General features: G+C 40.5%; 1 protein-coding gene across 5 annotated transcripts in view; it reads left to right on the top strand.

The window, feature by feature from the left end:
• The first annotated feature begins 1,371 nt into the window (after positions 1 to 1,371).
• The window catches only part of ACSS3 (acyl-CoA synthetase short chain family member 3), a 177,524-nt gene continuing 165,258 nt past the window's right edge, over positions 1,372 to 13,637 (top strand). For 3 of the 5 annotated variants that reach the window (XR_009963877.1, XM_062613846.1, XM_062613849.1), the window contains exons 1-2: positions 1,409 to 1,803; positions 10,027 to 10,171. Coding sequence is in view for 4 of the 5 variants with exons in the window: in XM_062613846.1 (XP_062469830.1) it covers positions 1,493 to 1,803; positions 10,027 to 10,171 (456 nt within the window). In the remaining variant the exon portion in view is untranslated. Of the gene's footprint in view, positions 1,804 to 2,020; positions 2,128 to 10,026; positions 10,172 to 13,637 lie in introns of those variants that run through there. The other 2 variants (XM_062613847.1, XM_062613848.1) reach the window with 2 other exon arrangements.

Below are 13,637 nucleotides of genomic sequence, written 5' to 3' on the forward strand. Positions count from 1 at the left end.
CAGGATGATTCTTTCAGTACTAGTGCCTACAACTAACACGTTACAGAATACACAGAAATATTTTAGCTCGCCTGGCCATGACAGTTTTTTCCCCAGCCGGGACAGGGAGAGGTTCCAACTGAGAAACGGATTGCTATCACCACCCAGAAGCTGCCTGCATCCAGTTTCTGTATGTCCCTTCCTTATTAAGATGGGCATCCAAGTGCTGGTGATCTAAAAAACATAGCTTGTAAGGCAATTAACAGGAAGGGTTACTCCCTGAGGCGTGGACATAATGTACCTCTAATGATCTGATTAGGGAGAGTGGGCTTCACAAATTGGGCTGGGGCAACTGATACATCTTGTTAAGTCCACCAGTGGCATACCTCAGGTAGACAGTCACTGCACTGGATTCAGCACCGTATGCAATGTAAAATAACATGATATTACATATATTACATAAAGAGAGGTAAACTGCAGTGCAGCACAGGATAAGTGGTTCATACAGCACTGGACAACACTAATAGACTCTGCAAGTCACGGGAAACTGAGCTGATTATATTTGCCTCAAAACCAGAAGCAGCAACCAGTCTTTATGCTGAAAGGCTGTGAGTGGTTTTGAAGGTGATCTTAAAAGTTCTGATGAACTTGAACTCTATAGGCCAAATCCTCCACTGCTCTTTTTTTTTTTTTTTCTTTTTAGCCAGGAAAGGAAATTTATTTCATATATAAAACCTACTGTAGTGGGTAAACAGTCTACTTATGCATTTATTTCTTTACCTGTAATGTGTTGTTATGTTCCCATTGCACTAATTCAACAAGTCAGATAACAGATGCCTGAGTTAACCATGAATATAGAATATATTAGAGTTCTCCTCAGCCATATAACATTTTTATAATGTGACTGCAGCAAGAATTTCCTGAGAGACATGTAATGGATAGACCTATTAGAGCACTAAAATAATTTCGTATGGAACAAAATAACATCTTTTAAGCTGGTTGATGTCTTAACTGATTTGTGCATTATAACACTCTGAAACATTACCACCGAAACTCAGCGAGAGTTTCTAAATAAACGCCAAGATGTGTAAAATAAAACACTACAAATGTGAACGTCTTCTGGAAAACAGAATGATCTTTTATTCTCAAGTTATTAAGTCAAAATTAATACCAAGTTTTTGGTGTTCCTTTTCTCAGCCTCTCTCCGCCGACGGTCGCTGCCAAGCGCTGGGAATGCAGGACGGCCCTGGCACACCCCCCGACATAGCTCCCGTCCTGCAGCTCCGCAGGGCGCACCCGGGAGCACCGTTCGCCCTGCCCCGGCGCTCATCCCTTCGCTCCGCACTGCCCCAGCGCCCCCTACCTGCGGGGCGCCGGGACGGAGGCAGGCCCTCCGCCCACCGCGGGCCACTGGGAGCCGCTGCTGCCGCTCCGCCTGGTCCGGTCCCGTCGGAGGGCTTCGTGGAGCCTCAGTGCCCCGTGTGCGGCTCGCGTCCCTTGCAGGCCGCAGAACATGGGCTTCTTGGGCAGGCTGCCGGCACTGACAAAAGTTCTCGGGGCGGCTGCGGGCCGGGGCGGCGGAGCTTGGCGGCTGTCGGGACTGCCCTGCTCGGGGGGCTCGCTCCCATGCTGGGCTGCCGCTACCCGCAGCCCGCTGCCTGGCGGCCGAGCCGCCTCCTCTCGGGCGCTGGGCGAGTACGAGGAAGTTTTTAGGTCTTCGCTGGCGGAACCGGAGAAGGTGTGGGGAGCAGCCGCCGAGCAGATACACTGGTACAAGCCCTGGGACCGGGCCCTGGAGAGTGGCCGCCCGGGGCGCTCCTCCTGGTGAGTCTGCTCTGCGCGGGGCCGGGGCGAGCGCGGTAGGGCAGCGCTCAGCTGCAGCGGGGAGGGCAGCCTGCCGAAGGGGGCGCGGGTGTGCTGCGTCGTGCGGTTAACGCAGAACTGCCCCAGCGCTGGTGGTGCGTGGTCAGTGTGCCATAGCTGATGAAGGGGGTGGCTGCAGAGAGTGGAGGGGTTTAATTATTACGTTTGGTTAAGCTTAATGATTAAAAGTCGCATGGATGAGTGTGTCGGGGTGAGAGAGGAGTTGTCGTGTGTGGCAGGTGTGACATACACGTGTGTCAGCCCGTGTATGTCTGGGGGATGCATGTGAGTGCACCTGATGTCCTCTCATAGGACCTCTTTTGGGCATAGGGACTGGCTGCTATAAGCATAGGAAACTGGGCATGGGGTGCCAGGGGACGTGGGTGCATGGAAACACAGGAGTTGTGGCTTTCAGAGGTGTTTAGTCTTAGACACTAAGTAGGTAATAATTTAGAGGATGTGGTTAAGATAAAGTTTGGTGAAAGTACTGGCATTGTAATATACATATATCTGTGGTGTAATATATATATATATATATATATATGTGGTGAATGGCAAACTGACTAAGACAGAGTATGACACCCTTCTTGTAAATTACCAGATAGGTTTTCCAGTACTTTCTCAAAGGCAATTTACCTGTTAAAATGTTATGTTGACTACAAACACATGTTTTCAGTAAGGTCACATCATGCTTTTTGATCTTTTCCAATGAGAAACTGATGCAAGATAAAAAAGGCAATGAGGATCATCTTTGGTACATTGATATTCTTTGCCACTTTTAGGTATTTCTAGTTTAATTTAAAAAGACATTTAAAAATAATAATTCTAAAAGTGGAATTAAAAATATTAATCATTCTTAAATCTGCCCAAATGAAGAAATGCAGAACCTGTTGAATGGAGTTTAGTTTCTTATTGGTCTGATGTTACTCTGTGGCACCTCTAGTAGTGAAAATTGTTTATATGTCATAAGCTGAATGTTAAATGGCACCAGCCAGGCTAAAGCTTATGAAGTCAGCAGGGCTGTGTGACAGTGAGAAGTGTTAAAATGGATGGATAGAGTCCACTGACCTTGATTTCTAGGTCATGGCACTATTCAAAAAGGGCAGGTAGGTAGTATTGCTTGCATAGCAATAGAGAACACAGGTCTAGAGAAGAGTCTGAAGCAGAAGTCTTCTGAGGAGCAGCTGAGGGAATTGAGGCTGTTTAGATGGAGAAAAGGAGGCTCGGAGAAGACCTTATTGTTCTCTACAACTACCTGAAGGAAGGTTGTAGTGAGGTGGGGGTTGATCTCTTCTGCCAAATAACAAGTGATAGGATGAGAGGAAATGGCCTCAAGTTGTACCAGGGGAGATTTAGATTGGATATTAGGAACGATTTCTTCACCAGAAGGGTTGTCAAACGCTGGAACAGGCTGTCCTGAGTCACCCTCCCTTGAGGTGTTTAAAAGATGTGTAGATGTAGCAACTGAGGGACATGGCTGAGTCGCAGGCTTGGCAGTGCCGAGCGAATGGTTGGACTTGATGATTTTAGAGCTCTTTTCCAGCCTAAAGAGTTCTATGATTCTGTGATTAAAGACCAGTAAAGCTCATTGGTTCTTGCATTCCTGAACAGAATAGTGAGAATAATGAAGCAGTCAATACAATGGTTATGTTATAAGAACTAAGGTATGAGAATATAATATAGAAGACATGCTCAAGAGAATGGTTTTGCTATTCAGTTCTGTTAAACAAATGTGGTTTGACTTGTTGAGCATGATAAGCTTGCCTGCTGAAAGTAACATGGTTAGGTCTTCATGAAGCATTGTGATTTATCAGGTGGAAGTTAGTTGGCCTTATGGCAGGGATAACTGAAGAGAATCTCCTGGGCTGAAGTCAGACTTGTCTTCTAAGGTTCTTTTCTGGCCTCACTTCTCACTTTCATCTTTCTCCCTCTGTGGATGCAAATTGCCACAGACTGAAATTATCTTGTTAACGTGAGCAAATACCTGAAGGGAGGGTGTGCAGACAGTGGAGCCAGCCTCTTTTCAGTGGTGCCCAGGGACAGGACAAGAGGCAAGGGGCACAAACTGTAATACAGGAGGTTTCTTCTGAACGTCAGGAAACATTTTCTAAATGTGAGGGTGACTGAGCAGTGGCACAGAGTTAGTGGGGTCTTCATCCTTGGAGATACTCAAAATGGTCCTGGGCAACCAGCTCTAGGTGGCTCTGCTTGAGCAGGGGGGTTGTACCCTCCAGAGGTTCCTTCTGCCCTCAGTCAGATGCAAGGCTCTGAAGACTCAACAACAGGCCCTAATTATTGTTTCCATGCCAGGTATCTGTTGAACTGTTGTGGATAATAAAACATTAAGCAATTTGAAGTTGTATAATCCTCTTTAATGTATTAATTTGCAACATGCAATTTTATTTCTTTTTTAAATTTAAGTTCCCCTTAAGTGATAACAGGCTGGATGTCATACTAGTGTAGTACTGTAATGCCTCTGAAGTACCAGATAGTTAACCAGCATTCAGTGTGCTCAGCAGGATGAAGATAAGGAAGTTCATTGAGGAAAAGACTTACTATAAGAGAGAGGATACAAGCGGCTCTTTCAGAGGACATGCTGAAGAGAAAACAAAGAGGATGAAACATAACTGAGGAGGAGTCCAGGATTCCAAGAAAAGCATAGCTTGCTGGTCTAACAGGGTAAAGATGTAGCTGTAGTTCTGAGGTTTACTGAGGAAACAGCTTGCAGAGACCTTAAAAATAGTGTTAAGAAGCTCATGTATATGTTTCTTAGTTAGAATTTGTCTCCAGTTTTGGAGACATATTATTTGGTTAATTAATAAATACAATTTTTTCAATATCTTTGTTTTTGGCTGCCAAACCTGAGACTTACTTTTCATATATTTTTCAGTCTCATTTGCTTTGGTTGAAGAAATTGAAGGGGGTGGTTAATGTAGTTGTAGTGTAGCTATAAGGCAAATTCTTATTTGTCCTCTAAATACTGTAGGAGCATGAAAGAAACATATGGCATGCCCTAGTGCATCTTTAGTCTCTGACATTGGAACTACCAGTATTATGTTAGTGGGATGCAGAATGATTTCCATAAGGTAAGTGGTCAGTGTTGCTTGAGTGAAGCAGAAATCCCAGGTATCATCGACTAACCTGCATAAGTGGCTGGTATGGGTCAAAACACCATCTGGTTTTGTGCACATTAAAAATAAAGAGAAGATCAAAAAAGCATAAAAGGATGAAGGAATAAAATTGTCTGGTGTAAAAGCCAAAAAGGAGACTGAAGTTTTAAAACTCGTAGAATTTGGCTGCAAAGTTCAAAGGAAAACTGTTGTTTGAGTTGGCTTTGAAGGGGTCAAAACTAGAAGCCTTAAAATGCGATAAAGGAGATGTAGATTTTAGATGCTGGAAAGAAAAGTCCAATGCTAAAGATAGTGAAACACGAATGGATTATTTTTGAATCTTGTGGAATCCCTGTTGTAAAGGTTAAAGCACATATTTCCTTAGGAATGTGGAAACAGTTTTTCCTAATGCATGTAGGCATGTGGCAATTTTGCAAGTTAGGTTTTTTATTCTAAGACATAAATGCAATATAAAATCCCATCTGAACTTTAGGAATGTTGCACAGATTGGTATTCAAATGTTGTTTACACTTTTAAAAAACAAGACAGGATCAATTAACATAATATTATCTCAGAATATCTAATATTGACATGGTTTTGTCTAACATTTTATTCAGCTTCTGTTCTTACTTCATCTAGAAAATAATTCAGTTGATTCCTGGGGACCTGGCTTGGGGAAGTGTGTGTACCCTGCATGGCATAAAGGATTTTAGCAATATGCATTTTTATACTTATGGTGCAAAGTAATTTTAATGTAGTTCTTTTCTTTTGCATGTATGCCAGCTTTATTCAGAGCCTTTAGTTTCTTTCTTTTTTTGTTTTTAATTCTTGATTATCTTTGCTTTGGAGCTGTTAAAGACTGAAAATTGTCTCTGAATGCAGCTACTTTGATTCTTAAGATAGCAGGTAGTGTTGGAAATTAAAGCATAGCTTTAGAGTATTTGAGTAAACTAAGGCATAATTACATGTTACCTTCTTCCCTACTGTACTTATTTCTTTATGAGGAAGTAGGCTGTTGTCACACCCCAAAAAATACTGAATGCAGTAAAAAACCTTCCAGACTGCGGATGGTAGATGTTAAGCTGCATGTAATGGGAGTCCTGCTACAGAAGATGTGAACTTTCATGCCCTCTTTTACTGTTACCCCCTAAAAGGTTATCAGAGTAGTCTTTTAAAATATGATTAAAGAGGTAAGTGCACGTGCTTGAGATTCCTGTGAAAACATGCAAACTCTGTGAGACCTCGGGCCGAGATGAGACTGGAGTTGCTGAGCCCCAGTGATGGAGAGGCAGTAAGTCTGAGGTGACTGCTGTAAGAAGCTTTAAAGAAGCTCATGAAGGTCCTAATGATTAACCAGACTCAAATTATTAAAAAGATGCCTTTTTAGATTTAAGTTATGCATAATGTGGACAATCAAAAGCTGCTGCTTTCATGGATGTGTGGGAAAGAAGACTTATCAAAAGGATAGGTAGATGCTGTCAGAGTGTTAGAATCATAGAATCAGCTGGATGGAAAAGGCCTTTAAGTTCATCAAGTCCAACCGTTACCCCAGGACTGCCAAGTCCCACACTAAACCATGTCACTTAAGGGCCTCATCTAGATGGTTTTTGAACACTTCCAGGGAACGTGGTTCCACCACTTTCCTCAGCAGCCTGTTCCAATGCCTGAATAACCTTTCGGTGAAGAAATTTTTCCTAATATCCAATATAAACTTCCCCTGGCACAGCTTGAGGCTGTTACCTCTTGTCCTATCACTTGTTACTTGTGAGAAGAGAGCAGCCACCTCCTTTTCCTCCTTAAATCTTATTGGTATAAATGTTACAGTGAAGGAAGCCGGTTTGATACCATAAACAATTTTAAATTCTGTCGGTTTTGACAGGAAGAATCCTATAATTTGTTTTCCACCACAGCACGAGTGGGTGGTATTTGAGCTCTTCAGAGACTGCTGATGAACTGAATGCAGTTTCTTTTATGTATTAGAGTTATTACTGTGTATTCTTTTTATTTGTTTTACTCATCCTCTGTTTATCAAATATTAGTAATTTCTCAGCATTGGGATCACAGCCTAAAATAAGGTTCTTCAGACTTGAGTTTAGTTGGTAAGCCGCACTGAGATAATTGTCTGGTTAGCACCAGATTAGCATTTTGCAGTCCTGCTTATTATGGCAAAATTTACTGGCAGCTCTTACAAATATCCTGCAGATCCACCTCTGATCTTTCTGAAGTCTACTGGAATATGTTCTTTTTGATCCTAGACCTCTGTTTTAAATAGGAGTATCTCATTGATGTCCTTAGTCCAAGACGGGGTGTCATGGTTTAACCTTGTTAGTACCACGCAGCTGCTCAATTTCTCCCCCACTACCCGCCCCCAGCCCCAGTGGGGTGGAAGAGAATTGGAAAAAGGTAAAAGCTATTGGTTGAGTTCAGAATGGTTTAATAACTGGGGAAAAAAAAAATAAAAGGAAAAAGTAGAAGACAATAAAAACAACAACAATAAATGTGGTGAAAAATCTTGACTTAGAGTAAGCACTACTTAGCAACAGCTGAAACATTGGTGTGTTATTCTCAGGCTAAATCCAAAACACAGCACTGTACCAGGCACTAGGAAGAAAATTAACTCTATCCCAGCCAAAACCAGTATACTGCATCCTGGTTTCATGCTCCTGTTTCTTTCCAGCTAAAGTTTGTTCAAAGAAATCAAAGTTGCCCATAGGTAACATCTCCTTGAGAATTGGATCACCAGAAGTTTGTAGTAGCACAGGGCAGGTTTTCAAAGCCAGCTTTTATTTGTTAGCTGGAATGAGGTATTTGAGCATATCCTTGGGTAAAAGTAGAGAAGCAAAAGTCTTGCAGTTGTGGTCTCAGTAGGTGCATCTGTGCTTCTCTGATCCCGTAAGAGGTTCCCGCTTTCTGAATGGGGTAGCAGAGCTCTCATCAGACTAACCATATAGTCTTGGGGGTATGTCATGGTTCAAGCCCAGCTGGCAACCCAGAACCATGCAGCTGCTTGCTCATTCCCCCCCCCCCCCTTCCTCCCCCCACTCCCAGAGGGATGGGGAGGAGAATCAAAAGAATGTAACTCTCACGGGTTGAGATAAGAGCAGTCCAGTAACTAAGGTATAACACAAATCACTGCTGCTACCACCAATAACAATAATGATAAGGGAAATAACAAGGGAAGAGAATACAGCTGCTCCCCACCCGCTGACCAATACCCAGCCCGACCCGAGCAGTGATCTAACCCTTCTGGGTAACTGCCCCCAGTTTATATAGTGGGCATGATGTGCTGTGGTATGGAATACCTCTTTGGCTAGGTTGGGTCTGGTGTCCTGTTTCTGCTTCCTCTCAGCTTCCTCTCCTCCCTGGCAGAGCATGAGACTCAGAAAGTCCTTGGTCAAAGTAAACATTACTGAGCAGCAACTAAAAACATTGGTGTTATCAGCGTTGTTCCCAGGCTGAAGTCAAAACCACAGCACTGCACCAGCTACTAAGAAGGAGAAAAATAACTGCTACTGCTGAACCCAGGACAGGGTATTTCTGTTTTGACCTGCAGTCACATCTTTGCCACATATTTATTTGCAAGTGATAGTTAAAAAATTATGTGTCAGTGTGATATTGCCATGTGTCTTTAGAAGAATCTAAGCTCTAGTGCTTGCTCCTGTTTTCACTGTTCTCAGTAGTAGCCCAGGTGCTGTGCTCCCTTGTTCCCTTGTTGATATCATCCTACAGTGGTCTGCTATAAAATCAGTGGAGAACACAACTTTTATGACAGTAATACAGAATTTTTCTGTATTACATGAAACAAAACTGGATCCTTTATTGTTCATAGAGTTACTCTTTTACAGGAAGCAATTTGTAGTAGAGAGTGGTTTTGGTAGTTTCCTGGTCCTTAACTTTCTCCTTAGTAATGGTGTAGCAAAGGAGTTGCAGGAAAAGATTGCTGCATCCTAAACATCCTAACTCCTAATTCAATAATTGCTATTCTTTGACAATAAAGACTATCCCATAGCATGTGTGCATGTGGATATATGAGTACTACCTAAAATACTCTAATTTAGAGCAGTCATTTACTATACAGGAAAGGTGAAGAAAATACTTCTAAAGTAGTAGTGGCTTAATTTAGACTCTCTGTTTTTACTTCTAGTTACATTATAACAATACACTGTCACAGTAGGGCATCTCCGCAGAACTTTTCTGAAACTTTCAAATATGTTTTTTCCATTTCTTTTTTGCTGTGGAGAGATATGTGCAGATAGAAAAAGAAATACAGAACATTATTTAGCGTGAACTTTAATTTTTAGATTGTGCCATCTCTCAGTAGAGTCATCACTGTAGCTGATGTCTTCTGTATTTTTTTACTTGAGGATTATGCTGCACTTGGTTGTTTATTCAAGCCCTCCTCAATGTAAAATGACAATGAAAATGAAACCTGAGTTTGTGAAGTGTTTTTTCTTAATTAGAAGATGAGAATTTTTTGGCTGTTGAAGAGGCTATGACACATCCCTTTAGAGGGGATTTTGAGTCACTGATGTAAAACATGGTAACGTCAAATGGATTATGAATGTCAGACAAATTTATAAGATTTTATAACTGTTGGGTTCAGTTTCATTTAGATACAGATGCTTATATGCTTGACTGTTACTGCTAAGAGATGAATAAGAACATTTTGATTCCTAAAACTGTTCTTAAAAATGGTATGAGCTTGCCAACACAAAGTAGTGCGATAATGTATTTTCATAATGTCAGGTTATTTTATGTGAATGTATGCTCTTTCTGTGAAACCTTAGTTATAAAAATCAGAATGATTGATGCAAAAGCAGTTAAATTAAGACCAAGTTTAGCAAATTCTTAGTTAAGTCAATTAAGGTACAGCAGTTTTGATATTGTCAGTAAGGGGCTTATTTAGCTTGTTGAGTAAATTGCTAGTTTATAGAATAAAAAATGACTTCCTGACCTGAGTATAATGTTTTATGAGCTATATTTTAATTCAGTGCTCTCATTCCCCCTAAACTAAAAAAAAAAAAAAAGAAAAAAGGAAGGCTGGCTGTTACATACTTACAACTTCTCTTTTTAGGTTTGTAGGTGGAGAGCTGAATATCTGTTACAATGCTGTAGATCGTCATGTTGAGAATGGACAAGGAGACAAAATTGCTATTATTTATGACAGTCCTGTAACAAATACCAAGGAGAAAATAACATATAAGGAGCTTCTTGAACAGGTATGTTTGAGAAAAACCTTGTCACTGAAAATATGCGGTAAATATTTCACAGCAGGAAGGTACTACAGAGGTAGAAATGTTCTACCTTGTTAGGCTGTTCCTTTTGCTGCTTTTGCTGTGCTCAGTATTAAATTGGAAGCTTAGCTGCCTGTACCCTGTACTAGTTATACTACATCTAAGAGGTTTTGATCTTCTTTTAGTTCTTCTTCTGCAGTTTATATTCCTGGTGGGTTAAATTTGAAACATAACTATTGGATTTCTCCCCTCCCTCCCACCCCGCCCCCCACCAACAGTTCTTATTTCATATTTAAAAGAGTAAAGCAAATACTAGTCAAGTCACTTGACAGTTGCTACAATAAACAAAAATAGAGTTCTGCAGAAATGAACTATTGCTATTGTTATATGCTATTGCTGCATATAACTGAGTGTTAAACCAAATTATATTGGTTTTACAGTTGGAGGGAGGAACTCTAAAGAAAGCTGTTTCACCTGCCCAATTATAGGCTGCAGTAGGGATGTTGCACTGGGGATGTTGCAGTAGGGATGCTGCAGTGGAGATGCTTATGGCGCTGCGCTAGTTTTCTGTCCAGAAAGTGTGGATTTTGACTTCCCTGTTGGCTGAGGTAGCTTACTCCCAGCTGGGGTGGTGAATACTCAGTTCTGCGTCAGCCCATTCAGATTTTCTCAGTGCCTGACTGCGGCTTGTTGCCACCATGGGTGTTTGCAGTCTGCCCTATTCAGTGTTTTCCATGCTTTCAGCTGTCAGCTGGTGCTTTGCTATCACGCTGCTCCTCTGTTTAGCTGTCTTTTTTCTTCCAGTTTTATATAGCAGTTGCACTTAACACTAAGTACAAAGAAATGTTGGAGTCAGACTTGTGTTCTTCCTTAATACATCTTGCACGTTGAAATACATTACAGTCACTCCACTTAGGCACGCAGTGTCTGGTGTAATGTGGACCTATGGTTTTAAAGGTGAAATGAAGTTCACAATACAGTAATTCAGTTTGTGAGGATTTTATTCCACTGATGCAAGAAAAGAGAAGTCATTCAGCTATAAAAAATGATAAACCTGTACTGCACTTTATCTTTTAAGGAAAATATGTAAATCACTTATTCTTCATCAGTATTCTGTTGATTTACCAGGTTCAAACAAGAACATGGAAATTACTGTGAAGTATGCTGGGTCTAGAACAATTAACTTCAGTGTTTTAAGAAATCAGAGGATTTTAAAGGGCCCAGCTTCTTATCTAATTTTATTTATTTTTTAATGTATATATATATAGCATACATAATATTACCTTTATGAAATTATAATTTTATAGATACAATCTTGTCATATGCCATATAAATATATACTTAATATATATACACAATATATATATAAATAAAATCATACATATGTAATTGTATATTGAAATACATGCTTGTTTTCTTTTAATGAAGTTATACAACATTTTAATGTAAATTATATTAAGTGAACTGTTTCTGTAGACATTTCCCCTGAAAAGGAGGGAAAAGTAACCTTTTTAAAGTAGCTTTTGTTTTGCTTTTTAAGCTTGATGTTGGTATTAAGTCTCCTAAGTTTGTGTCTTTGTATTCTTTAGAAGTGTATGAATTGTTTTAGGATATGACAGATTTGTGCAGAATGAGAAAATTTGGTAGTTGACATCCACATCCTTTCCTTCACATTTTCTCTTACAGCAGCATTACCAAACCAAATGGAAGAACTGGTTTAAGTTTTCTGGGTATACGTAGCTGAACTCATTCAGAAGTTCATTATAATCTTGCTGGTACTTGAGTCCTATCTAAATACTGTGTTTGAATTCTCTACAGTTTGCTCTTCTCCTTACTCAGGAGGGAATATGAGTGAAAGGCTTCATGTGAGATTAAGATCTTTTCTGTTGAAGCTTTCTAGTCCACTCTTGTGGAATAAATTTAATGTGGTTTACCTGGTAACTACTGGACACCCAATAACAAAGGTATTCACAAAGAGATCTGCTGAAAATGGGAGACATGGGCTGGTGTATTTGGTGTCATGAATCTTGTAGGTGCAGGAGAGACTTTAACATAAGGCCTACCAAAACCACTGTGGAGCATGGGTGATGATGTTGGCTCAAAGTCCTCAGTCAGTGCTTGTCACTGTGCTCTCAGTCTGCTCAGTGTAAGCTAAAAGTAATATTTTTTGTCAGTTTAAAATAGACTTTCAGTGCTCTGAATGTTTCATTTTAGATCAGTGTAAGTGCAGATCAGACATATGACCAAAGTGGATGAAGTTACTGGCAGGGAAAGAAGCCTTTTGCCTTCTTTCTGGAGCTCCTTTCCCAATTTAAAACAGCCCAACAGTGTGTATTTGCGGTCACTCTGTTGTTCAGACTGTCCATATCCAGTGAATGTTTAGTAGTCTGTCTGGGCAGTAATGCCAAACAGACTGATAGTGTAATGAGGATGTCTTTTCAGAGAGCCTGCCTGTTCAAAGTGTCTCCACAAGACATCAGCACTTGAAGTGGTGGAATTCCTTCTGCCTTTTGGTTAACAGAAGTAGAGGTTATAGACAGATTCACCAGAAGTTATATAGGATAACTGTGGGTCACAGCATGGGGAGATGCAGAGTTTTATAGCAGGTTGTATCATTTGTTCCATGATCAAACTCATGGTAAGGGTGAGAAAAATGACATAGGTGTTTGGCTGGAGATAATAAGGCTCCTTCAGGAGGGTGGGATAGCTTGAGCTATGTACTCAGAAATCCTGTTGTTTTCAAATTATCCCTATATTTTCTATTTGTTGCACTGCTTTTGAGATCTAAGAGCTACAGTGATGCTGCAATTTTGATGTTAAGCACCACTGAACTACACATAATTGAGAGAAATGTTGGAAGCTTGTGAATGTTTAGTGCCCAACCTGTGGGATCTATTTATTTAGTTAGTTATTTATTTTGTCAGAACTGGACTAGAAGGATTGCAGGCCAATTTCAGCTATTCTTTATTGATGTAAATAATGACAAGATCAGTTTGTGTTGATATTCTGCACAACTAGACTGTCTCTTGGGAAGTCTTGAGAATTACAGTTGCTTAAACTGAAGCTGTATGTAGTGCACACAGTTGCATTTTAAGTGTGTTAATTATACGTTGTTCCAGATGATATCTTCCAAATGCAGACAGGAGGAATTTGCCAAATTTAAGACGTAAACAGTCTTCCAGAATGTACTGATTGGTCTTTTTTCCTTAAATGAGGGTTGAATGTTGGACTGAAGCCAGTGAAATGGGGATGTAGGTGAAAATTTTGGGTATGTCTTGGGAGGTTCTCTAATTGCAGTAGTGAGATGGCAGGAAAAGGTAAGGGAGACACAAATTCTGTTAGAAGTATTACTGAGTCTGAGTAGTATTAGAGAAATATAAAAGTAAGCAGAAGATATAAGTTCATAACCTTTTGTTCATTTACAAACAATTTTTCTGATTGTGTTGGAAAA

The sequence above is a fragment of the Pezoporus occidentalis genome, unplaced genomic scaffold (genome assembly GCF_034315485.1).
Source record: "Pezoporus occidentalis ecotype Australia unplaced genomic scaffold, CSIRO_AGI_Poc_V1 ctg17, whole genome shotgun sequence".
Taxonomy (NCBI): Eukaryota; Metazoa; Chordata; class Aves; order Psittaciformes; family Psittacidae; genus Pezoporus; species Pezoporus occidentalis.